This window comes from Lolium rigidum, chromosome 2 (genome assembly GCF_022539505.1).
Source record: "Lolium rigidum isolate FL_2022 chromosome 2, APGP_CSIRO_Lrig_0.1, whole genome shotgun sequence".
In the NCBI taxonomy this organism is placed as follows: domain Eukaryota; kingdom Viridiplantae; phylum Streptophyta; class Magnoliopsida; order Poales; family Poaceae; genus Lolium; species Lolium rigidum.
Window position 1 is genome coordinate 24301880 of NC_061509.1, and position 24534 is coordinate 24326413.

General features: G+C 49.3%; 2 protein-coding genes across 2 annotated transcripts in view; both read left to right on the top strand.

Moving 5' to 3' along the window:
* Positions 1 to 50: 50 nt before the first annotated feature.
* LOC124691436 (mediator of RNA polymerase II transcription subunit 15a-like) lies at positions 51 to 4732 on the top strand. Its single transcript, XM_047224720.1, has 5 exons — positions 51 to 238; positions 868 to 979; positions 2685 to 2793; positions 4358 to 4402; positions 4538 to 4732. Exons 1-4 carry the CDS (start codon positions 105 to 107, stop codon positions 4360 to 4362), a joined length of 360 nt encoding a protein of 119 aa, XP_047080676.1. The 5' UTR covers positions 51 to 104; the 3' UTR covers positions 4363 to 4402; positions 4538 to 4732.
* Positions 4733 to 10840: 6108 nt separating this feature from the next.
* The window catches only part of LOC124689366 (probable histidine kinase 2), a 62754-nt gene continuing 49060 nt past the window's right edge, over positions 10841 to 24534 (top strand). The window contains exons 1-2 of the mRNA XM_047222910.1: positions 10841 to 11665; positions 11730 to 12008. Coding sequence (XP_047078866.1) covers positions 10841 to 11665; positions 11730 to 12008 — 1104 coding nt within the window. The remainder of the gene's footprint in view (positions 11666 to 11729; positions 12009 to 24534) is intronic.

The following is a 24534-nucleotide window of genomic DNA, read 5'->3' on the forward strand; positions in this document are numbered from 1 at the left end:
AAAAAAAAGTGGCAGCTGCGGAGCGTCGAGTGTCTTGTCAAAAGCAGTCGGAGGCGGCCGTAGACCTCTGCCCGCTCGAGAACTACGAATCGCCGATCCGCACCATGGACGCCAACTGGCAGCCCGTGCAGGGGGCCAACCCCCCCGACGGCGTTGACCCGAACGCCGCCGCCGTCGCCGGAGGCGACTGGCGCGCCCAGCTCCAGCCCGATGCGCGCAGCAGGATCGTCAACAGGATGTAAGGACTCTAATTGATCTGATTTGCTTTCCCGTCCCTCTGATCATGTCAATTCGATCCTGCGCGTGTTCCGGTTAATTTTTTCACCGATCCATCGAAATTGCTTCGATCTAGCCGTATCCGTACCGGCGGCTACAGATTCGTTGTCGATATGCACACGAGGTCCCCGTTTCCGGGCCTCCATGCTTATATCAAGATTTCCTGCCGAGGGACCGCACAGTCCAATTACTTTATCTTAACTAGTAGAACTATGCTGAATAAGTTTGACGCAAGTTCACCGAGGAGGAGGAGCTGCAGATTTGTCATGGCACAATGCAGTATAACATGCTACCAGTATGCAATTTTTCTCTGTTTTATCGTATAGTTCTCCAAGGTATATTCCTCACATGATCACAAGTCGTGACCAAATCAATTCCGCGCAGCACCTCCTTCCTTGGTCTGAACACAACGGAAATTGCGCCTTGCCTACTGGAGTGTGAGGTAGAATATGATCAGTAATTGGAGATCTAACACAGTTGGCTGCTCTGCCTACTCGTCTCACCTGACATCTCAGATGCCACATTATTCTATTTCACACGGATGAAAGCGGTGCATCCGCCAATTTATTCACATTTTTTTTATACATGTAGATTGGAAACTCTGAGGAGGCATTTGCCAGTATCAGTGCCAGAGGGGTTGAACGAGCTTCAAAGAATTGCTGTGCGATTCGAAGAGAAGATCTATACCGCAGCGACCAGCCAGGTAATTTGACCTATCTTCGCTACGTGTCAGGCTCTCGGCATATCACATGGCGGCTTATGGGCTAATAATAGAGCAAAACTGCCTCCAAATGTTGTACAAGTTTTCTTTACATGCTCTTGGGAACATATCCTGATTTTACTCATGCTTGGTAACAAATTCATTTTTTTTTTCTATGGTGCCGGGACTTGAACTGGGCTCATGGGTGTGTGAACGCTCGCACTCGAACCATTTGGAGCACATCCCAGTTATTTTAGCATGTTCACACTTAGTATACTTACAAATAGTAAGTTAATGAGCTAGTATGTTTTTAATATTTGTTATGTTACATAAATGATAGAATGGAACACGGATCATGGTCTTGGTTATTATTGACACGGGTTGAATCTTCTAGCGTTCAACCTAGAGTTGCTTCAGTCAAGTACTTTTCCAATTCATGTTTGTATGCCATGCGTCCATGCATCCGACATTGTCATTTAGAAATAGAGCTATCTGCTGTTAAAACGATAGCACTACACAAGGGCAGGGGTAAGCAATGGTATACAACTATTTATCTTAGTTCAGATATCAAACAAGACATTACTCTGTCCTTCTCTCTGTTTGAACGGGCTTCTTTACATGATCTTGGGAACATATCCTGATTTTACTCATGCTTGGTAACAAGTTCAATTTTTTTTCCTGTGGTGCCGGGACTTGAACTGGGCTCATGGGTGTGTAAACGCCTGCACTCAAACCATTTGGAGCACATCCCAGTTATTTTAGCATGTTGGTTCGGGAAAGCGGAAAAAAGCGTCGCTTATGCGCGCTAAAGCGCAATGCGGAGGCCTTCCGCATCGATTGCATAAGCGCTTAAGCAGAAAAAAGCAGAAAAAAGAGGGGAAAAGCGCCGCTTATGCACGCTGAAGCGCTAACCGGAAGGCCACCGCACCGATTACGCATAACGCTTTCTTGAACCTCCATGTTCACATTTAGTATACATACAAATAGTAAGTTAATGAGCTAGTATGTTTTTAATCTTTGTTATGTTACATAAATGATAGAATGGAACACAGATCATGGTCTTGGTTATTATTGACACGGGTTGAATCTTCTAGCGTTCAACCTAGAGTTGCTTCAGTCAAGTACTTTTCCAATTCATGTTTATATGCCATGCGTCCATGCATCCGACATTGTCATTTAGAAATAGAGCTATCTGCTGTTAAAACGATAGCACTACACAAGTCCAGGGGTAAACAATGGTATACAACTATTTATCTTAGTTCGGATATCAAGCAAGACATTACTCTGTCCTTATCTCTGTTTGAACGGGCTTCGTCTTAATTGCACTACTCCGATCCCGTAAAAAAATTCAAATGGATTTATTCTGGTTGCGGTTTATCATATCATTATGTCTACTTGGAATTTCTGATTGTCTGTCTTATTTGGGGCACACCACTTCCTGTTTGTGTTGGAGTGGTCTTTATCATATTGCTTGACTCATTGTTGCTATCTAGAGTTTGATTTTCTGTTAATATCCCTTATTTGAGGCATGTGCTTTGCTGCTTAGATGACCATTCTTGTACGATTTGTGATTCAAATGTTAAAAGCCGAAGCACCTTCTTGACCATGCTAAGCTGCTAATCAAACCAGAACTGTTGGTTACAAAGCACTATTACTCTATTAGTAATTTGGTATAACACTTTACATTGTTTTCTTTTGTATTACTCAGTCTGATTATTTGCGGAAGGTTTCTCTGAAAATGCTCTCTATGGAGACGAGGACACAACAGGCTCCTGGAAATGCTCAAGTGATTCCAAATCAAAACTACCCTGGTCAAGGTACAGTTAAACTGAATTTGGACATTTTATCATCTTCCCCTAGATGGCATTTTTTATTTATTTCATCAAGTGCTGAGATTATGTGTTTATTGCATTAAATCACCCTCCACCCTCTTTGGCATGATGTATAAGAATTTTGCATCTAGCTATGTATCATGTGTACGTAGTTATTGAACTCGGAGCAGTTATTGTCATGGTAAGGGGCTGCTTGGTTTGTAACCCTGTGCAATCCTGGTTTTGACTGGTTTCTACAGTTTTCTCAAACCAGACAGTTCGCCACGGTTTTGATTTGGTTTGGCTGGTTTAAACTGTTTAGACATGAGGTAACAAGACGGTTCGGTGCGGGCTGGTTACACGGTTTGACTGGTTTGGCACCGTTTCCATCGTTGTCGCTCCAGCTTGAACTCAAATCGCTCCAGCAGCCGACCGAAATCCCTTAGCGGAGAACAGCCAGCAGAGAACTCCAGAGAAGATCCGGTGTTCCTCGCTGGCCATGAGCGGAGAACGACCATCAAAGAACTTGAGAGCAGATCCGCCTCCAGCCCTCCACCTCAGTGGCCATGAACGGAGACTCAAAAGCTGAGAGGTGGCGTGGGGAAACCAGATCTGGCGTTCATCCAACATCCAGGCAACATGGCGGCTGCCACAGGCGTGGGGAACTGGCGGAAGGGCCAGCCAGAGGAGGGGAAGGACTAGCAGTTTCGCACATGGAGGAAGTGTCGAGAGAGACGAAGGAAGAGTCGATGTGGGATTCACACATGGAGGAGTACTGTTTTAGGACGGTTTGGTCGGTTTGGCTTCGTCCAACCCGTCTCAGCCAACCCGTGATTTTCTTGGACGGTTTGATTACGTAAACCAACTTAACCCGGCACAAACCAGTCGTATGGTGCGGTGCGGGCTGCTGGTTTCAGCAGTTTCGGACCAAACCATGCCCGGGGTGATTGGTTTGAGACTAATTTTGCCTAAGGTTGCCACGCCTAAGGTTAGGCAAGTTTGATCAACTTAGGTGGGTGTTTTGGTTCAAGCGACACCTTTGGCAAGATTTCTTTTCCAACTAGTTGATCCCACATGTCATAGACTTATAAAGTGAGGCAAGATTCCCTTGACATGCCAACTTGTGGATCCCATTTTGTTGAACTAGCCTTAGACAAGTTTGGCAAGAAATGTGCGACAAAGTGTGGCATTGCTAGGCCTATACCAATAGCACGTGCGTCAGTTCAGTGGCCAGAACGCTGAACCCAATAACCCGTGCCTCAGTTCAGTGGCCAGACCGCTGGTTCAGCGGTCCAACCTGCTGGTCTTTCAGATTGTATGGTTGTAACAATGTTAAGTACGCAATAGTAAGTTTTCACATGTACTTTCTTTATAGATCCATTGTATCTCATACTTGTCTACGCCTTCTTTTTATCACTGTTGTTATGTCTATCTTTGTTGTGGCCTTACTTTTCATGTGCAGTTTAAACTTGACCTGCATACAAGACTCATTGTTAACCTTAATTTTCTCAAGACTGGCGTATGTTTGTTCTTAGACTGGATAATCATTGTCCTGTCTTCATGATTTCAGGATGACCTAGACGATCATGTTGATGTTACAAACTTATGTCTCCAGGTTTATATTTCAAACCCTTCTTTCCATGCCTTATCCTTAGACCTCGGAAGTAAAGTTCCATCGCTGTTTGTTAATGTACTAATAGTTTCAAGTTTCGCACGAAGTCAATTTTGACACAAAACTCTTCTCATTCAGCGTGTGCAAAAGAGGCTTGCAGTTCTGATCAAGCGCACCAAGGGTGGCTGCTCCTGCATGTCCCTGCTGTTATCTGTCGTCCCTATAGTGATTATTGTGGTTATTGTATGGATTCTCATGAAGTATCTGTAACCCCTTCCCAACTGAAATCAGTTTAAGATGTACAGAATTTCAAAGATAGTATGATTACTTTCATTTGGCCTCTGTTTTCTCGAGAGTTAGCAAATATGGCAAATATGTATGTGCCACTTTGCGAGTTCGAATTGGGAAGTTCAGAATTTTTATGTCTGGTATATAAGTCTTCTTCTTCGCTAATGCTTTGCTGTTCTGGGTTACAGCGAGTGCGTGTTACCCCTTCGATTGGGAGTGGTCTACATAATTAAGGACCATCGACCCCAGTATCCAGGATTGAGAATATGTCGGGGTTGAAAGTTAACTTCGACAAGAGTAAGGCCATTGTAGTGGGGACTACAGACCAGGATCGGATTCGGTACGCCAATCTCCTCAACTGCAGGCTGGGAAAGTTCCCTATTTCTTACCTGGGGCTGCCTGTTAGTGACAAGACCCTCCGGACTTCAGACTGGGACTTTCTGACCGGAAGAGTGGGTCACAGGGTGCATCCGTGGCAAGGGCTTTACCTTGCTTCTGCGGGTAGGCTAGAACTTACGAATTCCTGCTTGTCGAGCCTCCCTATGTTTGCAATGAGTATGCACATGTTGTTTGATGCGACAACGACATCTTCGGGCCGGGTATACCCAAGAAAGGGTCGCAATTCTGGAATGCTATGCAGAAACTTAAATGGTACTTCAAGCTCGGAGCTAAACACCAGGTGCGGAGTGGGCGACGCACCTATTTTTGACTGGACTGGTGGTCTTGGCGATCACCGCTGCGCGATAGATACCCCAACCTGTTTGGTTGCTGCTCCCTCCCCTTCTTGACGGTGCACTCGGCCCGCGATGGGGAGGGCTGGCGTATTCATTTCCGTAGGCAGTTCAGCATGGTCGAGATGGTGGAATGGGATAACCTGACCAGAGAGATTGAGGGGTTTGCGCCCTCTGAGGAGGTGGACGGGGTTTCCTGGAGTTTGGAGGCCTCTGGCGCGTATTCGGCCCGTTCCCTTTATGTCCGTCTATCGCAGGGGGCGGCGGTGACGCACTTTAAGGAGGTTTGGAGTCTGTGAGTGCCGCCGAGGATCAAGATCTTCCTCTGGCAGCTGATCAGAGGTCGGTTACCTAGTGCGGAGCAGATTGCCAAGCGGCATGGCCCAAGCAATGGGGATTGTGGCCTTTGTGGCGAGGTTGAGGATTGCAACCATATCTTCTTTGGGTGCTCACTTACCAGATTTATGTGGGCAGCGATCAGGGAGATCCTGCATTGTGAATGGAACCCGGCAGGGGCCGGCGAGTTCTTAGCGATCGCTCAGGGTCTTTCCGACCGCTATCGTAGACTTGTTTGGTTTGCTTTCGCTGCGCAATGTTGGGCCCTCTGGAACGTTAGGAATAAGATGATCTTTGACGGCTCGCTTATCAGTAACCCGTGTCTTCATTCCAGCCTAAGGGAGCAAGCCCAAGCCTGAGTCTGCTTTCTCTATATTTGTATCTTGGTCTGGATTTGTGTTGGCTGTGCGTGTGTGCTCGGATGAACTGGGAGCTCTCCGTTTTGTGTGGTGTGTTATGTATGCTGGATGGTTGTATGGTCTTGAATTCTTCCGGTGTGGCTTTATTAAGTTAAAGCAGAGCCTAAGGGCCTTACCTCTAAAAAAATATCCAGAATTAACTAAAAGCATAAAAATGGCATTTCTCATAACAAACCGATTTCAGTGTAATCAGTCTAACTAGTATATAAACAGTTGAAGTTCAGAAAGCTTGACCACTCAAGTTTTAGCCTTGCTAATTGAATTTCACAGACATGTGTCCTGGCATTGTTCGCTGTTTATGTGCCCTAGTTTGTACCTCGGCTGTGTATTGCCCCAGGGGTTGCGTGTTTTGGTGGGTGTGTTAATAAGCTCGAGTGTTTTTTTTTTGTGAAACACAGTACAATCAAAGACGCTCATACATACGCGCACACACTCACCCCTATGAACACACACGTATACCCTACCCCTATGAGCACCTTCAAGAGACTGCGTTGAAGAATTGATTCGGTGGGTCTTGAGATTGACGAAGTCACCACATGCACCTCGCTGTTGACGGGAACGTCGCCTCCTACTGAAGAATATTCCGCCTTAGGCCTCGTTCGGATCGTTGGGATTGTATCCACGTCTGGAACCAATCCACGCAGGGATTGGGTTGATCCCATCCCATCACCCAATCCACGTGAGTCCATGTCAGACTAATACCGGTTCATATCCTCAAAAAACTACTTGTTCGGTTAAACCGCATAGATCGCTTACGAAAAGGAACGTCGCCCTTCACGCGCTCTCTCACGGCGTGGAAATTCTTCCACGAGTCTGTTGGCGAGAATTTTTATCCAGAACAAACTAGTAGGAGTTGGATGGGATCGATCGGGATGTAAATCCTCCGAGGCGTAAACGAAGGCCCCGCTCGCGCTGGGCTGGAAGAAATTCATCGCGGGGATGGACTGCCGGGATTGGGCCCCTATCCAGATGGATCCCTGCCTATTCTGGATTAAACGAACGAGGCCTTATGAGACACCAAAGTGTCAAATCTGGTTTTTAAAACTCTGGTGTGTTGCGGGTGCCACTGGCCTTCTAACCATCCAATCACAGATTGGTTCTCTATAAGCTCGAGTGTGGGTAGGCCTAATTTTCGTTGTCTTTTTGTGGGCTCTCCGACTAACTTGGAAGCCTGCATGTATTGTTTCACGTCTTCTTTTACGTGGCTTTTCCGCAGGTGCATGTTGCATATTCACGTAAAATCGCACATTTTTAGGTGTAATTTCTTTCTATTTTCTCTGACTCTAAATACTTGTCTCATGTTAATTAATCTAGACATATTTAATCTATATTTTGGCTAAATCCGCGACAAGTATTTAAAGGTAGAGGGGAGTACCTATTTTGGACTTTTTTTTTCGTGTATGTGCAATTGCGTATAGTTGCGTACGTTTGTAACTGAAAAAAAATCTTCTTATGCGCAATTAGACGGAGATGTGCGATTGCATATATGTGTGCAATCGAAAAGTCTTGTCATGCATAGATGTGTGTTTACACATGTATGTGTAATATACATAAGTGCCCAATTTCATATAGGCGTGCAATTGCACCCGTGTATGCAATTGCACATAGACGTGTAATTACGTATATGTAAGCACTTTTAAACTTTATAGGAAACCTCCTTTTATATTTGATTTTTTCATGATAACAACATACAACCGGGCTTGTAGTTGTTTTATTAGGCTTCTAGTTGCACACATGAGAAAAGTCCATAAGAGGAAAACGCCATAAGGTCAACCGTGGAGGATTTCGAATTTTCGATCGAGAACTAAAGTAATTCCTGGTCGATCGGGAGCTAGCCGCTTCCATTATTATAAGCCTCCTCCGTTGCCGCTGCCGATCGATCGGAATTATGTGTTAAAACTGCGTTTCACCTGCTGTCGCTGTATAAAGAGCGCCTCCTCCTTCTTTTTCATCGCTTCCACATTTCAATCTCGCCGCGTTGTTTTCGATAGCCGCCGTCACCTTCCTTTCGCTCGACGATGTCGTCTTCCCACAAGAATATCCTCGTCGTGAACGGCTTCGGGCGCGGCAGCCTCACGGTGATAGAGGCGTGGGCGTTGTACCACACGCGGTACCCTGTCGCGCTGGACATGTGCCCGCCAAGCAGCGGTGGTAGGAGGATGGCCGTTAACGAGACTGGCGTCCTGTCGCCACCGGACACAGACCGTTGGAGGGACGCGATCAGAGCCCAGCGCGCGTGCCTCAGCGCCGACGAGCACGCCGATCCCACCGGGGTCCCCACCGGCAACGATGACTGGTGGGCAGACTTCTTTCGGGGAGCGATACGACGCCAACATGACCAACACCGACGGCCTTGTCGGCAGGAGGAACACATGGAAGAAGGAGGGGCGCCTCCATTTCTGGGGCGTTCCGGGCACACCCTCCAGAACGTCATCGACGGCATCCACAACGGCGCCCCCAGGTTAGAGATGCGACCTTCTTCGCCGCCATCTCCTCGGGCTCTGGCGCCTTGGTAGCCGAGGAGGACGAACTCGTCCTCCTCGCACTCTTCTTCTTCGGGACCGGCACGGTCAGCGCCTTCCTCGCACCGCGAAACACCATACAACATGCCGAAGCGCGAGGTGAAGGAGGAACCCGAGTACGCGATGCCGCCTGCAATTTGGAGGTGCGGCAGCAGTGGCATCACCATCCGCGAACCAGCGCGGTAGCAGCAGAGGCGCGCCGGCGGCGCCCTCCTCGTTCCGAACCCGGAGATGAAGGAGTAGCAGGACGACGAGTAGGCCTCGAAGGCCGCAAAGATGGCGGAGTACGAGCAGCGGCAGCGCCTCATCGCCAGCAGCGATGGCCCTGTGGACTGCCCAGGGCTGCATGCGCCGTTCATGGCGTCGTTGAACGACAAGGACACTTGTAGGGGCGACGATTCGTCGATCGCCATGTCCATCTGATGCTGGAATGCCACTCGTCGACCTCACCAACGATGATGAAGCTGGGCAGCGGCACGGTGAAGGTTGAGCTCATCGACGAACCTGTCGACGAGCCCGACGAGTGCGGCAAGAAGGACGGCGTTGACGACAACATGTACAACTTCCACACCAGTACTACATCCCCTCTGGGCACCGCAAGTACTACTAGATTAGTTTTAGGTTTAAATTTAATGAAATTTCATTCAAATTCATGTAATATATAGCATGTTTGAATGAATTCAACATTTTTTAATTTAATTTTAAATAGTTAAATTTTTGTTTGGAGGACGCGACTGGACAACAAAGCCCCTAAATACAGCATGAAAAAACAGCAGTCCCCAAACGCTAAATCCGACGCGCTTTGGAGGATGCTCTGAGGACATGACTGGTGATGCTCTAAGACCTGCTTCTGAAGTTACTTCCTCTAAGACCAAAACCTCTACTCTGTAATACTCCCTCCGTTTCTTTCTATAGTGCCTATAGATTTTTGTATTTGTTTCAGAATATAAGGTGGTAGCTTGGCTTTTTTTCAATTACCTCCTCCCCCATTCAGCTCCCACACAATATGCGTGAGAAAAAATTTATACAAAATTGGAAACAATTAATTGAGATACCTAATGCATGGCTCAACGATTTCTTCAAATTAGGCAGCAATGTTTTACTTTCCTTAATTGAACTTGGTTGCACATATATGGAGAATCAACAAGAGAGATTTGTTGGATTTGTTATGGTAAGTTATGAAGATGTGGATTTCCCAAATTTTACGTTGATCTCAAATCGTTCAGCTAGGGGGTCTTGTGTAAAAAATACTATTGCGCTAATTTCCGTGCCAAAAAACTATAGGCACTATAGAATAGAACAGAGGGAGTATACTTCATGAAAATTATAAAAAAACAAGCGTGGTTTTGTGTGGCCAAAGTATCGATGAGACTGCATAAATTTTGAAGTCGAGAACAAGTAGACCAAAACATGTAAACTCACTCATCTCTCATATCACTCATCGTCCTCCCTCACGGCGTTGGCACTATGGAGCCGGCCGCCGGGCAGATCCGCGGCGGGGGAGGAGGAGAAGGGTGGCGGGGAACCTGTGCGGGATGTGAAATTGCGTATAAGAACAACTCTAGCAGATACCGCATCGGACCTCTCCATTTTGCGGGTTTGCAGAGAAGAAAAGGCCATTTCAGACACCGTATCGGATCCATATCAATTTTTTTTATCCGGGTCATCCAGTTTCGCGCCGCGGAAACCCCAAGTTCCCGATTTCGCGAGGCACTGTGAGCGCGAACATTCAGCTCCTTCCCTTTCCCGGTTGCGCCCACCACCCGCCGCCGATTCCGCCGCCTCCACTCTCTCCGGCCTCTACAACGGCGTGCTCGCACCGAGATGGAAGCCCCCAACCTGCTGCCGCTCAAGGACCAGGCCGCGCCGCGTGGATCGACCCCACCCACCGCTGCCGGATCTAGCGCCACCACAGCAGTCGCCACCGCGGCGCTCGTGGTCGACGGTGCCCAGCAAGGTGGAAGCAGCTGGGGCAGCTAGCACGTCGTCGCCGCCCCTCCCGCTGTTGCTGCCCGTCCCGCTCCGACCAAGTGGATTGAGAAGCCGGCCAACAAACCGCCGCTGAAGAAGCCGACGCCGAGGAAGTCCGCTGCGAAGATGCCAACAGCCACCAAGATGGAATCCTTGACACCTTTGACGTCAACGATGGCCAAGGAGCCCTCGTCCTTGGTGGTCACGCACAAGGTGGTCGACAAAAGTCCTGCCCTTGATGTTGCGCCGGACTCGTACGTTGACATGCTCAACGACACATCCATCGACATCGATTCGCCGCCGCTCACGGATTACAACGACTACAACGATGACATAGAGAAGGGCCTCGAGGTCGATGAGTTTGGGGAAGTTGAAGATGCCGGCTCCGATGAGAAAGGTGAGTTGCAAGAGATAGAAGAGGGAGCGTTCGAAGGGGCGGTGGCCAAGGTGAAGGGGAGGGCGATTCGGACCGGCAACTACACCAAATTTGAAGAGGTGATTTTGATCAAGGCTTGGGAGGCGGTTTCGATGGATGTCGTGACCGGCACCGATCAAACCGGCAAGAGGTATTGGAAACACATCAAGGACAAGTTCTTCAATTTGATGCCACCTCTCGCTTCCACGCCAACTCGCTCCAACCGTTCACTCCAAGGCCATGTGATACCATCAAGATGGCGTGCTCGGTGGGCCGGTTGCATTGAGGCCGCGAGGAATTCTCCACCGAGTGGCATCAACGCCGGCGATTGGGATGAAATTGCGCAAAGAAGGTACAAGGACATGCCCGGGTTGAAGGGAAAGCCATTTAAATTCTGGCATTGCTATGCCCTTCTTGAGCACAACGAGAAATGGAAGTTGAGGGAGCAAGAAGCGCCACCACCGAGGCATAAGCTCGTCGAGTTGGAGGATGCGGAAGAGGATGATGTGCTTGCGACCAAGAAGAACAAGAAGATGCTGGATGGAGCAAAGATAACAAAGGACAATATCAAGAAGCAAGGCGAGGCCGCAACATTGTCTCTCAAGATCGATGTTATGGGTGAAGTCCAAAGAATTGTTGGTGATGAAGACTTTGGAGGCAAAGAAGGAGATGATGGAGAAGAAGAACAAAGAGAAGGGTGCAAAATGGAACATGCTCCAGGAAGATGCAACGCGCAATGCCGACGTCGAGGAGAGGAGAGCACATGCTGAGAAGAACCGGGCCATGTCGAAGCTCATCGCGGCGGAGAATGCGACTATGATGATGGACCTGGCTAAGATGGATGAGTTCCATCTTGAGTGGTGGAATCATGCGAAAATGGAAATCTTGACGCGAAGGAGGGAAGCTGGACGTGCTACCATTGTAGGGGTTCGTAGCATAGAAAACAAAAAAAATTCTACCGCAAGAACGAATACCACCAAGATCTAATTTAGGAAAAGGCCAAGATCTAATCCACTACATCTATGCAACAAGATATATGAGAGACGTACCCTCGAAGATCCAAAGTGGTAACGAGATCAGATCTCGTGGATGATGTAGTCGTACTCTTGTCGAACTCAAGTTCGAGATAAAGTCCTTCCAGTGCTGCAAGCGGGCAGCACTTCCATACTCGGTCACACGTACATTGTCGATGAAGACGTCCTCTCCCCGTTCCAGTGGGCAGCGGATGTAGTAGATCCTTATGGAATCCCGGCAGCACGGCGGTGTGGTGGTGGAGAAGAATTCCTGCAAGGCTTCGCCAAGCCGGCGCAGGAGTAAGGACTGAGAGAGGATGACGGTTAGGGTTTCAAAGGAAGGAGTTATGGAAACATCATTGCCCCCTTTCCTCTTTATGTAGGGGAGGGTGAAGCCATGGGCTGCCATGGCCCCTACATTACCTCCTTGGGCCGGCCCACAAAGAGAGGAAACTTGACCCTCAGGTTTGAGAAACTTGTCCCTCAAGTTTGAGAAACTTGCCCCTCAAGTTTGGCTGGTTGGGCCTTTTAGGGCATGGTGCGCCCAGACCATTATGTCTAGGCAGCACCCCTTCGGACCATGTGGCCCCTCCCGAGGTGGTGGGCCTGTTGGAACCTTCTAGAAGCTCCGGTCAAAATACCGAAACTTTTCCCAAATCCCGGAAAGTTACTTTCCTTATATGAATCTTATTTTACGGACTATTCCGGACCTACTCGTGATGTCCTGGATCCAATCCAGGACTCCAAACAACATTCAGTCTCCATCTCATATTCCATATCTACTTAAAAAACATCAAAGCTTAAGTGTGTCACCCTATCTTTCGTGGATGATGCAGATGTGATCGAGTCTCCTCTCCGATCAATAACCATCAGCGGGACCTGGAGATCCATAATGGCTCCTACGTATCCAACAATGACTTTGTGATCGAAAGAACCATACACAATAGGGGCCATCTGAATAGGGAAATAGATCATGAGATGAGAGGGAAATTTCTATGGCTTATTTTGAGTAAGTTCAAAAAGTTAAAACTTGAATTCTTTTGATGTTAACACAAACACACATTCATTCATTCAACATATATTACAAGCTAACACCCAATGGTTTTAAGAACCATTTACTCGCGCTACGATACAGTGGGACATGATACAACTCACACCTACATAAGTGAACTAGTGCATCTACTCCTCATCATCATCCACATCGATCGGGATGATTCCATCCTCTCCGGCCTCCAGAGACTCGTAGTCCTCCTCCTCGGTGTTCTCATCCTCCTCGAAGTCATCATCATCACTTAGGAAGGCTTCTCCTCCCTGAAGGTCTTCACCCTCTTCTTCCATCTCATTCAGCTGGTCCTCTTGGGCCTTGACAGTGGCCTCCAAGGATGCTATCCTCGCGCGAAGGCGCGTGATGGTAGCGTCCTTCTTGGCACGCTGCAGGCGGAGTGTCTTGCGGTCCTTGGCAAGCATCTTGATTGCATCGGCATGATTTGCCAGTGCAAGGTGAGTCTGGTTGGCATAGGCGCGGGCGTTGTCCAGATCCTGCTGAGTGTGGTACAGCATGAAGTCCAGGTGATCCACGTGGTGCCTCAACTGGGGGTGCAACGGCAGATCCATGGGTTCTCCAGCGGTGTTATGCCTTGCGAGATGCGCAAAATGTTCCTCCTGGAGGGCTGCCACATTCTGTCTGCACAAACGAGCAAGTGCTTCCTGAAGAGCACGTGCAAGTCCGTCGAGCCAGTTGCTTTCCCTGAAGGAGAAGAGGATCCTCTCAGAGGTGGGAGGCTCCATCTTGCCCCTCAAGTCAGCGGTGATGATCCACTGCAGCTCCCTCCGGGCTGGTCGTTGACCTCGACTCCGTGGAACTCGGGGTGCAGGCGTCCAAGAAAGTCCGACGGGGCATCCGAGTCCTGCTCGAAAATCAGACTCCCACCATTCCCCAACTGGTAAAACTTGGTGTTGTTTGGCTCCATCTGAAAGTGAATTGGATGAGTAAGTTAGAGAGGTGAACAAGTGTGGCAAACTTTTATGTAGATTTATAAGGAAGAGCATGGCTTCTTATTTCAACAAGACCTCAAAGAGAAGAAGGTGGCTAAGTTTTTCAGAAATATTCACTTCATTTGTTTTGAACTTAAGTTTTTCAGAACGTCCATTCTAACTAGGGTCTCCTAAGGTCAAACAATGGCTCTGATATCAACTTGTCAACACCCAGATTTTTAAGTCCAGATGCCTATTATGCCGTTCATCGCAATCCCAGGAATAATGTTGTTGCGAGACATAACAGTTGATACCATAAGTCATCATTAATTACAAGCCATAATGGTCTTACGAAAGTCGATCACATGATCCAATATTACAACCATAGTTGATCTATTGATCAACGAACATGTTATCACCAAGATTTGACCGAGTCAGAGGTGGGCCGCAGTCAAGATGGGCTTAAGGAAATATACATGGAGAATTATATGAATCGGCCTGTTATACCAAGTTGGGCTTAATTGCCCGTGTATCTGTAACATATTAGATCTATTTTAGTTTAGAGATAGAATCTTACTCGTGCACGGTTTAGTGCATGCCCACATTAGAAAGTCCCCTGGACTATAAATATGTACCTAGGGTTTATGGAATAAACAACAACTCACGTTCAACCCCAAACAAACCAATCTCGGCGCATCGCCAACTCCTTCGTCTCGAGGGTTTCTATCGAGTAGCGACATGCTGCCTAGATCGCATCTTGCGATCTAGGCAGCACAAGCCCCACGTTGTTCATGCGTTGCTCGTACTCGAAGCGCTTTTGATGGCGAGCAACGTAGTTATCATAGATGTGTTAGGGTTAGCATTGTTCTTCGTTTAAGCATGCTTACGTAGTGCAACCCTTGCATATCTAGCCGCCCTCGCACCTATCTCGGGTGTGGGGGCGGCACCCCGCTTGATCATTATTTAGTAGATCTGATCCGTTACGATTGCTCCTTGTTCTACAAGGATTAGTTTAATATCCGCAATAGTTAGGCCTTACAAAGGGGGGAGGATCCAGTGGCACGTAGGGTGGCGTTCGCAAGTCCTAAACAGGATGTTCCGAGGATCAACTTCATGTTGGTTTTTAGGCCTTGTTTAGGATCGGCTTACGAGCACCGTGCGTGGCCGCGAGGCCCAACCTGGAGTAGGATGATCCGATTATGCGGTGAAAACCCTAAATCGTCGTAGATCTAATTAGCTTTATCTTGATCAAGCAGGACACCAAGTATTCGTGCACCCCGTACGAATCATGGGTGGATCGGCTCTTTGAGCCGATTCACGAGATAACTCGAGAGCCGATCGAGGCTCGTATTTAACGTTTACATGTATGCCCTGCAGGAAACTAAGCGAGGCATCCCCATCACCTTCCCGACCAGGTATAGGTCAGGTGGCACGCCCTTGCACTTCGCATCGCCGCGTGTGACCGGAAGAGCATTGCGGGCCGTCGCTCGGAGGGGTCTCAGCCCAGCCGCAGCTCTAGGCTCTTCCCGGCTCTACGGTGTTGACAAGGCCGCTGCCCGCCGGTGGGTTTTGGCAGTCAACACATTCTCGGCACGCCCGGTGGGACAAACGTCTACATCAACCACATCGCCATCTACATCCGAGATGGCGGACGGCACGCCGATCACCTACGAGGATCTGCCTCGACGACCTCAAGAAGCAATACAACGAGATCAAGGCCACCCTCGAAGCCGACCTCATCGGCTCTTTTCAGAGAACCCGTTCCCATGGCATCAGATGGAAGGGATTCTCACCGCAAGGTGCGCTCGATGGGATAGACCTCTCTACCCCGTCGGAGGAACGCACCAGGGGCCTGCGGCAGGAGATCAACTACTTGGTGGCTCACTCGCTACACCGCCACTCTGAGAACTTGGTCAACGTGTTGGAGCGTGTCGCTCTGCGCGTGATCCGAGAGATCATGAGCCACCAGTACTCGCCGTCGGGACCAGCTCTCGGGACTCATCAAGGAGAGTTGCCACTCCGGTCCCGTCCACCGCTGCCATATGCGTTGGCAGCACCTGCTGAAGTGCCGACTACACCGGCATTCCTCGTCTACAAGGTTGGTGGCGACCCTAGTGACTACCAGTTCTTAATGGAGGCGCCTAAGGAGATCCCTCAAGGATACGCGTGCACGTATGTGCCGGATTGTGGTGACTGGGCACTCACAACCCAGGCCACAACATCGGGGACTCCGGCGAAGACAGGAGGAACGTCGGCAACGAGCTTGAGAAGCGTACGTGGCTAACTAAGTACGCCACACCGACGAAACTCCCGAGCCCAGCTCCCGCGGTTGGCTCGTAGCTGGAAAAGCAAACATGGCCGGCTAAGTACGCCACCCCGGCGAATCTTCGCAGTGCAACTCCTACAGCCGAGCACGACGGATCGGATCGGTACCATACCGAGAGACCAGTTCGGCATGGTGCCGAAAAGAAGGGCGAGTCGGCTATTCCAAGCCGTACCCCGACGATTACGAGATGATCCCGCTGCCACCTAAATATCGGCTCCCTGACTTCTCCAAATTCAGTGGATCAGATGGCTCCAGCTCCATCGAGCACGTCGGCCGATATTTGGCTCAACTAGGACCGGCTTCGGTGTCGGATCAGCTACGCGTGAGGCTGTTTTCACAATCCCTCACGGGATCGGCTTTTGATGGTACACCTCTTTGCCGGCAAACTCCATCCGAGTCTTGGAAGCAATTGGAAGAACAGTTCCATATGCAATACCATTCGAAGCTTCCGAGTCCGGCATTGCCGATCTAGCACAACTACGTCGAAGCGCGGGGAAACGGTGACGAGTACATCCAGCCGCTTCAGGAATCTTAGGAACCGATGTTATTCGGTTCGTATAACCGAAAAGGAAGCGATCGAGTTGGCAGTAGCAGTGCCTTGCAACACAGCTCAAGGACATGGCCTCCCAAGCAGATTATCCCTCGCCGGCGCACATGGTTCGAAACTATCAGCATATGAACAGCGCCACCCCGACCCGTACCAAGACAAGTTCAAGCGTGCGATAGTCATGGTCGGTACGGAGGAAGATGAAGTGCTCGCGGGAGACCAAGAGATAGCAGTGGGTCGAGTGGACTCGGGAAGGAACCCCGTGGCCTCGCAAATGGGTAAAGCCACCGGGGCCGCCTAGGGGATTTGATTTTGACGTGACCAAGACCGAACAAATCTTCGACCTCCTGTTCAAGGAGAAACGAGTTGACGATTCCTGAAGGTCTCAAGTTCCCCACGGCGAAAGAGCTGAACGGAAAGCCGTACCGCAAATTCCACAACTCGCTCTCCCATGCCACCAACGACCGCAGGGGTGTGGCGTCGGCACGTCCAAGCGGCGATAGAGAAGGGGCGGCTAATTTTCAACCAAGTACGCCATGAAGGTCGACACCCAACCCTTCCCCGCCGTTAACATGGTGGAAGTCACCTACCCCGAGGGTTGCCGGTCAGGTCCCTCGTTCAACATCAACATGGTAGGACCCGGGAACCACTCGGCAAAGATGGAGATGAGGGCAGCCTGCTCTCATAGCAAGGATACGAGAGGAGGCCGCTCCACGCGATCGGCTCCGTCATGATGGCAAGCGCTATGTCACAGAGGGAGAGGTGAAGAATATAAGATATCAGCGACCCCTCTCGATCACCTCCTCAACAAATATGTGAGTCGGTATGACCAACGCCGACGGTCCAATTACGATGATAGAGGAGATCGTCCGGCTAGAGAAGCCGAAGATATCGTCGGCAGGATCGCGATGAGGAGGAGCACGAGCGCCGTGCCACGGAAACATCAAGGGAGCAAGATGACAACGCCGGACACCGGGACTGCCCTTTCTTCGGACACCTGCTGGGATTCAGGAATGAGCCGATTGCCCACAATCGGCAATTGCCCGAGAATGCAACAAGAAGAAGAAGGAGGTAGCCAACGTGTCTGTGTTCGAGCGCCTAGGGCCTCTCCCGCCACAAAGCAAACGCGCTGAGTCACCTCGTTGGGCAGATCTTGAGGATTCAGAAGACGAGGGAGAAGTAGAAGAAGACAGGTACCACCAGCCAAGGTGGTGCCCTGACGGACTCAGCCGTTCCCAAAAGCGCAGGGTTCAGCGATTGCGCGGCCAGGAGGAAGCCGAAAGGTTATACCTGCATACGCTAAGGAAGGCACGACCTGATCTGGCTGCAAAAATTCAGCGAGCCCTGGATGAAGAGGGTCGTTCACGGAAAATGGAGTGGCGCCCCAAACAGAGGAAAGCCGATGATGAGACATCGGCTGGCACAAACATGGTACTCGTCTTGCCGACAGAGCTTAGTGCTCCACGACTCTACGGAGCACTCAAGGTGGACGACAGCAAGCACATCAAGTCAGAGGTTGGGTTGGTTTTATCCAGCCTGACCAAATAGCAAGATTAAACCAATGAGCAAACCAGGAGAGGCTGATCCTTGTGATCGGCCCCAAAAATTATGAAGGGAACTTACAAAACCTTCAACGAGCAAGCAACGTGGAGGCCGATTCCAGCAATCGGCCAAAATTATCCTCACCCACCATTCTGCTTGGGTTTAACATGTTATCCAACAGAGCCGATACCATCAATGCTCTTGACAGAATCGGCTCGGGGGGCACCCAGGTAGATAAAATACGAGGATATGCAACGGAAGCATCTCATCTTCTGGTGATGGGTATTGGAGTATGGGGGCCGATATGCACAGGTCGGCTGTAAAAAAAAAATGAAAATTCGAAAATTTTCGAGCTCAGCCGATGCAGCAGGCATCGACTTAAGGATGTGGAAGCCGAAGTGTGGCCATCGACTCAAGGGGGATACGATCAGAGGGTCAATGAAGCACAAAGGGAGATGTTTCATGAAGGAACTCCTCGATAGAGTAGTTTGAAAGCTCAGATCCTCTCTTCAAGAACAAAGGAAAGGAGCCGGTCTGGCCGGCAAGAACTGAGGAAGCTCGGGGGGCAGCTCGCCTTGAAGGCTTTCCGCTTAGAGAAGCCGATTTGTGTTCAAATCGGCTGGCGTTGCATAAGGAACTGCCCCACACACGATCAAGCCCAGGTCTATGCAGCTCATTTGCGTATCCTCGTCTCTGTTTTGCCTTGGCTGAGACTCGGGGGGCAACAGGCCTGGTAGATGTTCTATTGAAGGACCGATTGAAGTACCATCGGCTGACCTTCGTTGCAACCTTCTTCACAAAACGATGAACGCTCGCTAAGGAGTTGAAGAATAGAAGGATGAATGTCGAGGGACCGATGTGTTGTTATCGGTTCATTACACATTGGCAAAGGGGACGAATCGGCAAGGTCAGTAGGAGAGGTGAATCGGCTCAATTAAACTCAGAAGAAATCGGCAAAATCAAATTGGGGAACAGTTTCTTCATTGATAGGCGAGATTTCTTACATAAAGAGCTAATTGCTCTCACAAGGAAATACTAGGGGATACATTGCCCCATTTGCTACTACTGACCCTATGCTAGAGGTCCTATCTACGGGCCGTCACTGCCCTCATCGTCATCCTCAGAGCTCTCATCGGCACTGCTGCCGATGGGCTCCTCGTCGCTACTCCCGTAGCCCTCCACGGGGGCTTCATCCCCGTCTTCGTCGTCGCTGCTGTCGTCGTCCCACCACATGCGAAGGCGCTTCGCTGGCGGGTAGCCTTCGAGGGAGTCGTCGTCATCGTCGTCCTCCTCCTCCTCTTCCTCCTCCACCACCCCCTCGGAGGAGGTGAAGTCGTCCCAGGAGAAGCGATCGTCATCGCTCTCCTCCTCCGATTCCCCGTCGGCGAGGAAACGGAGGTCGCTCTCCCCGTCCGTCGAGGACTGGTCGTCCTCGGACCAGATGGAGAAGTCATGGTCTGACTCCTCCCCGGCCGCAATGGCGCGACGGGTGTTGGCCGCATGGACCGCTGCCGGGTTGTGCTCCGGCGTTGGCTCGCGGGACATGGAGGACTGGCTGGAAGGATCTGATAGGGCAGAGGAGGAAGAAGACATGATGGCGCAGGAGGTTTTTGGGACTGCTAATGCGAGGGGGATGCAGAGCAGAACTGTTCATAGCGGTTAAATAAAAGGGGATATGGTGAAAATTCAATGCCACAGCAGTTTCCGAGGAAGTGGTGCCTAAAAAAGAAAAAAAAACTGCCAGGTCACGCGGAGAAGTTCAGAAGGCAAGGCATCATCATGAGGGATACTGCGACGGTTCTGCCACGACATGACCCGACGAAGGAAAGCAGAGTGATTTTGGAATTACCAATTCCAAAACCAGGGGGGCATGTGTTATCACCAAGATTTGACCGAGTCGGAGGTGGGCCGCAGTCAAGATGGGCTTAAGGAAATATACATGGAGAATTATATGAATCGGCCTGTTATACCAAGTTGGGCTTAATTGCCCGTGTATCTGTAACATATTAGATCTATTTTAGTTTAGAGATAGAATCTTACTCGTGCACGGTTTAGTGCATGCCCACATTAGAAAGTCCCCTGGACTATAAATATGTACGTAGGATTTATGGAATAAACAACAACTCACGTTCAACCCCAAACAAACCAATCTCGGCGCATCGCCAACTCCTTCGTCTCGAGGGTTTCTATCAGGTAAGCGACATGCTGCCTAGATCGCATCTTGCGATCTAGGCAGCACAAGCCCCACGTTGTTCATGCGTTGCTCGTACCGAAGCGCTTTTGATGGCGAGCAACGTAGTTATCATAGATGTGTTAGGGTTAGCATTGTTCTTCGTTTAAGCATGCTTACGTAGTGCAACCCTTGCATATCTAGCCGCCCTCGCACCTATCTCGGGTGTGGGGGCGGCACCCCGCTTGATCATTATTTAGTAGATCTGATCCGTTACGATTGCTCCTTGTTCTACAAGGATTAGTTTAATATCTCGCAATAGTTAGGCCTTACAAAGGGGGAGGATCCAGATGGCACGTAGGGTGGCGTTCGCAAGTCCTAAACAGGATGTTCCGAGGATCAACTTCATGTTGGTTTTTAGGCCTTGTTTAGGATCGGCTTACGAGCACCGTGCGTGGCCGCGAGGCCCAACCTGGAGTAGGATGATCCGATTATGCGGTGAAAACCCTAAATCGTCGTAGATCTAATTAGCTTTATCTTGATCAAGCAGGACCACCAAGTATTCGTGCACCCCGTACGAATCATGGGTGGATCGGCTCTTTGAGCCGATTCACGGGATAACCCGAGAGCCGATCGAGGCTCGTATTTAACGTTTACATGTATGCCTCGGCAGGAAACTAAGCGAGGCATCCCCATCACCTTCCCGACCAGGTATAGGTCAGGTGGCACGCCCTTGCACTTCGCATCGCCGCGTGTGACCAGAAGAGCATTGCGGGCCGTCGCTCGGAGGGGTCTCAGCCAGCCGCAGCTCTAGGCTCTTCCCGGCTCTACGGTGTTGACAAGGCCGCTGCCCGCCGGTGGGTTTTGGCAGTCAACAGAACATCACAAATATTACAAAGCGGAAGCGTAGTAGTAGTAGTGGACTATCTAATTCCACAGGCCAACGCTTGACGTTAGAAGAGCTCCTAGTTGTTGTAGCCGTCCTGCTGGCCGTCATCTTCATACTGCTGCTCCTCTTCATAGTCTGGCCAGTTGAATAGCCAGGGACACAGCCATGAGTACTTTAAAGTACTCGCAACCTAATACTAAGGTAAGTAACACTAATTTCACTAAGGAGAGTTCTAAGCTCTAGGTTTATTTGCATAAAGCCAGTTTTAGTTCATAAGCAGTTAGTAAAAGACTCATCATTTGCTAGCTAATTCAAGTGGGAACATTAGTGTCATTCCCACAACTCAGTTGTGATTCAAGTCAAGTCACCCTTCACCATTCACTTCACCAACATTTTCAAGAATTTGACACCGGAAACTGTATGGCCTTTCCAACCGTCCGTAACCATGGACACGGCTATTCGAATAGGTTTACACTCTGCAGAGGTTGCACACTTGTGCCACAACAGTTGATTACATCCGTCGGGGATAACCCCGAATCATCGTAACTCAGTACGCGGATCATCAACCATAACCTTTCACTTATACATCCTAGTATAGGCACCTCTCCCCATGAGCTTGGCCTCCCAGTGAAGACAAACCGTCGACTCGGGAACCGCACGAGGCTTGGCCGGACAATTCACCTCATTTCACATCATTTTACTTTCAACGGAGGCAGCCTCGGCATAACCCCTATGATGCTTGTTCAGAGGGAACCCATACTAAGACACATAAACTTCCAGTTAAGCCCTACCCATAATCAGGTATTGTGGGGGTACTCAAAAGTTGGAAAGGTATCACATCCAAACCAGTATCGGTTTTAGTCAAAAATCACCATCTTCTCCAAGTCATATTCACCTTCAAAAATCATTCAAGTCACTTCACTTCACCAAGTCCCATCTAGAGTAGTCAATTTTATTTGTTAGCACTAGCAACTAATCATGAGGGGTGCTAACTTAGCTTTGCTTGTTCTAGGCTAAGTTTGGTACTCTTGTGCTACTCTAGACCAAGTGAATCATGAATCAAAAAGTAACTTTGGTAAATAAAATTCAATAAAGCTTGTAAAGTAAAAACTTGGGATAGGACCAATAAGTATAAAGTAAAGTATGGTGATGCCTTGCTCCTGTAGAGCTTGGCACTTTGCAAGTTTATTAGCTTGCCTTGGTTGGTGTACTGATCAAAGTGGTCTTCCTCTCCTTGGAAGTAGACCTCCTCCTCCTCTTGATATTCTTCGGTACTAGCATCTAAAAACGAATACGATACACACAATCACCACACCAATCTTAAACACTAGGCTCAGCACACACATAAGTCACACATGCTAGGCTAACATCACCACACTAATCTCAAAGGGGTTTGACTTATGTGTTAAGCAAACTTGTAAGAGAGAAACAATTTCCTCTCATTGAAACTTCTTAAGATTTAAGTTCCTCAAATAATAATAAGGTATGAATTCATGTTGATCAAGTTCAACAATTCATATCTATTATTTGGGGAAAATGATTTAAATGAGGTACTAACCTCATACCATTTGGTTTTTACTTTAACAACAATTTAATGTCTCTAAGTAATTAAAAATGAGATGATATAGACTAAGTCAACACACCACTTTTAATTTCTTAGGACCATGATTTAAATGAGGGAGAACCTCTCATACTATTTGGAAAAATAATTTTGAATGGTTTAAATGAACTAGAAATAGCCACATAGCCATTATTGTGCTCTAGTCCATGATCATACAAACAACTATGTGAGGTTTTTACATAAACTTGTAGAGTATGTGAAATGTGATTTATGAGAGTTGGAGTCAACTCAAAATCACTTAGGGTTGATTTTTAATAATTGTTTGAAGTTACAAAAGTCCCTGCCTTGTTATTTTTGTCACTTTAATTCTACAAACAAGCTAAGGGTGAGACTAGTGGGGTTGGATAGAACTTTTGACAAGATTTCCAAAAATACCAAATTCATCAAATTTGGCCTAGTGGATTTGAAACTATGCAATTTTGAAGTTGGCACCAGTTTGCAAATTGAAAATAAACAGGAACTCGAATTTCAAATGAATTGGGCTGGCGGGAAACCTAAATGGGCTACTCAGAGGAAAAGAAGAGATGGGCCGGCCCAGCAGTGCGTCTAGCGCAGCGGGCCGCCTGACAGTGTGGGGTCCACGCGTTAGTGGGTCTTAAAGGGCGAAGCGGTATGAGTGAATCTGGGCGCTTGGATTAGAATCAGATCGGACGGCACTCAACCGTCGTCATCTCCGGCGAGAAGGGAGCTCACTGGTGGCGACGGCAGGGGGTCGACGGCTTACCGGCGGCGCGGCAAGGGTCGGCGACGTTGTCAAGGAAGGGGAAGCAGATGGTAGCAGCGGCGCGTGCTGGGGAGGCTCCAATCGGCGGCGAGCTTCTCAACACCTCCGCGGGCTCCGATGATCGAATTGGCTAACTACGGTGGTGAATCGAGCGAGAGAAGAGGTCGAGCAGGCTCAGTGAGATGAGGGAGGAGTGGTGGTGTGCTTGGATTGAGGAGGGAGGCCCTCCTTTTATAGCGGCGAGGCGAGGCCGTGGGGCTGCGATGAGGTCATCGTCGACGACGTGGCTACAGGGGTGGTGGTGGACTGGCAATGACGCAGGTGTGCAGGCGACGTCCTGGCGGTGATGCAGGGCGTGATTGCGGTGAAAACGAGGGCCTGTGGCGCTCGTCATCGTCCTCGCGCCCTGGGTGTCCGTGGCGGATGGCGTCGGCCATGGCGTCGTGTACAGGGTTCCCGCGGGCAGGTGAGGGTGTCTGGTCGTCTCCTGGTGTCGTGGCACAGCTGCTGGCGAAGGGAGAGAGCGGGTGGTGACGTGAGGCGTTGGGGCGGCGTCGTGCCCGTGCGTGTCTGCGACGCTCGCCGTGCGTGCTCTGGCGTGGCACGACACGTCTGGGCGTCGCGCATTCTGGCGTCTGCGGTGCACC

Excerpts from the sequence above, each read along its gene's own strand:
- LOC124691436 (XM_047224720.1), top strand. The coding sequence starts at position 105 with ATGGACGCCAACTGGCAGCCCGTGCAGGGGGCCAACCCCCCCGACGGC. Across the intron at positions 239-867 it reads AGCAGGATCGTCAACAGGAT|ATTGGAAACTCTGAGGAGGC; the intron begins GTAAGGACTCTA and ends TTATACATGTAG. Across the intron at positions 980-2,684 it reads ATACCGCAGCGACCAGCCAG|TCTGATTATTTGCGGAAGGT; the intron begins GTAATTTGACCT and ends TGTATTACTCAG.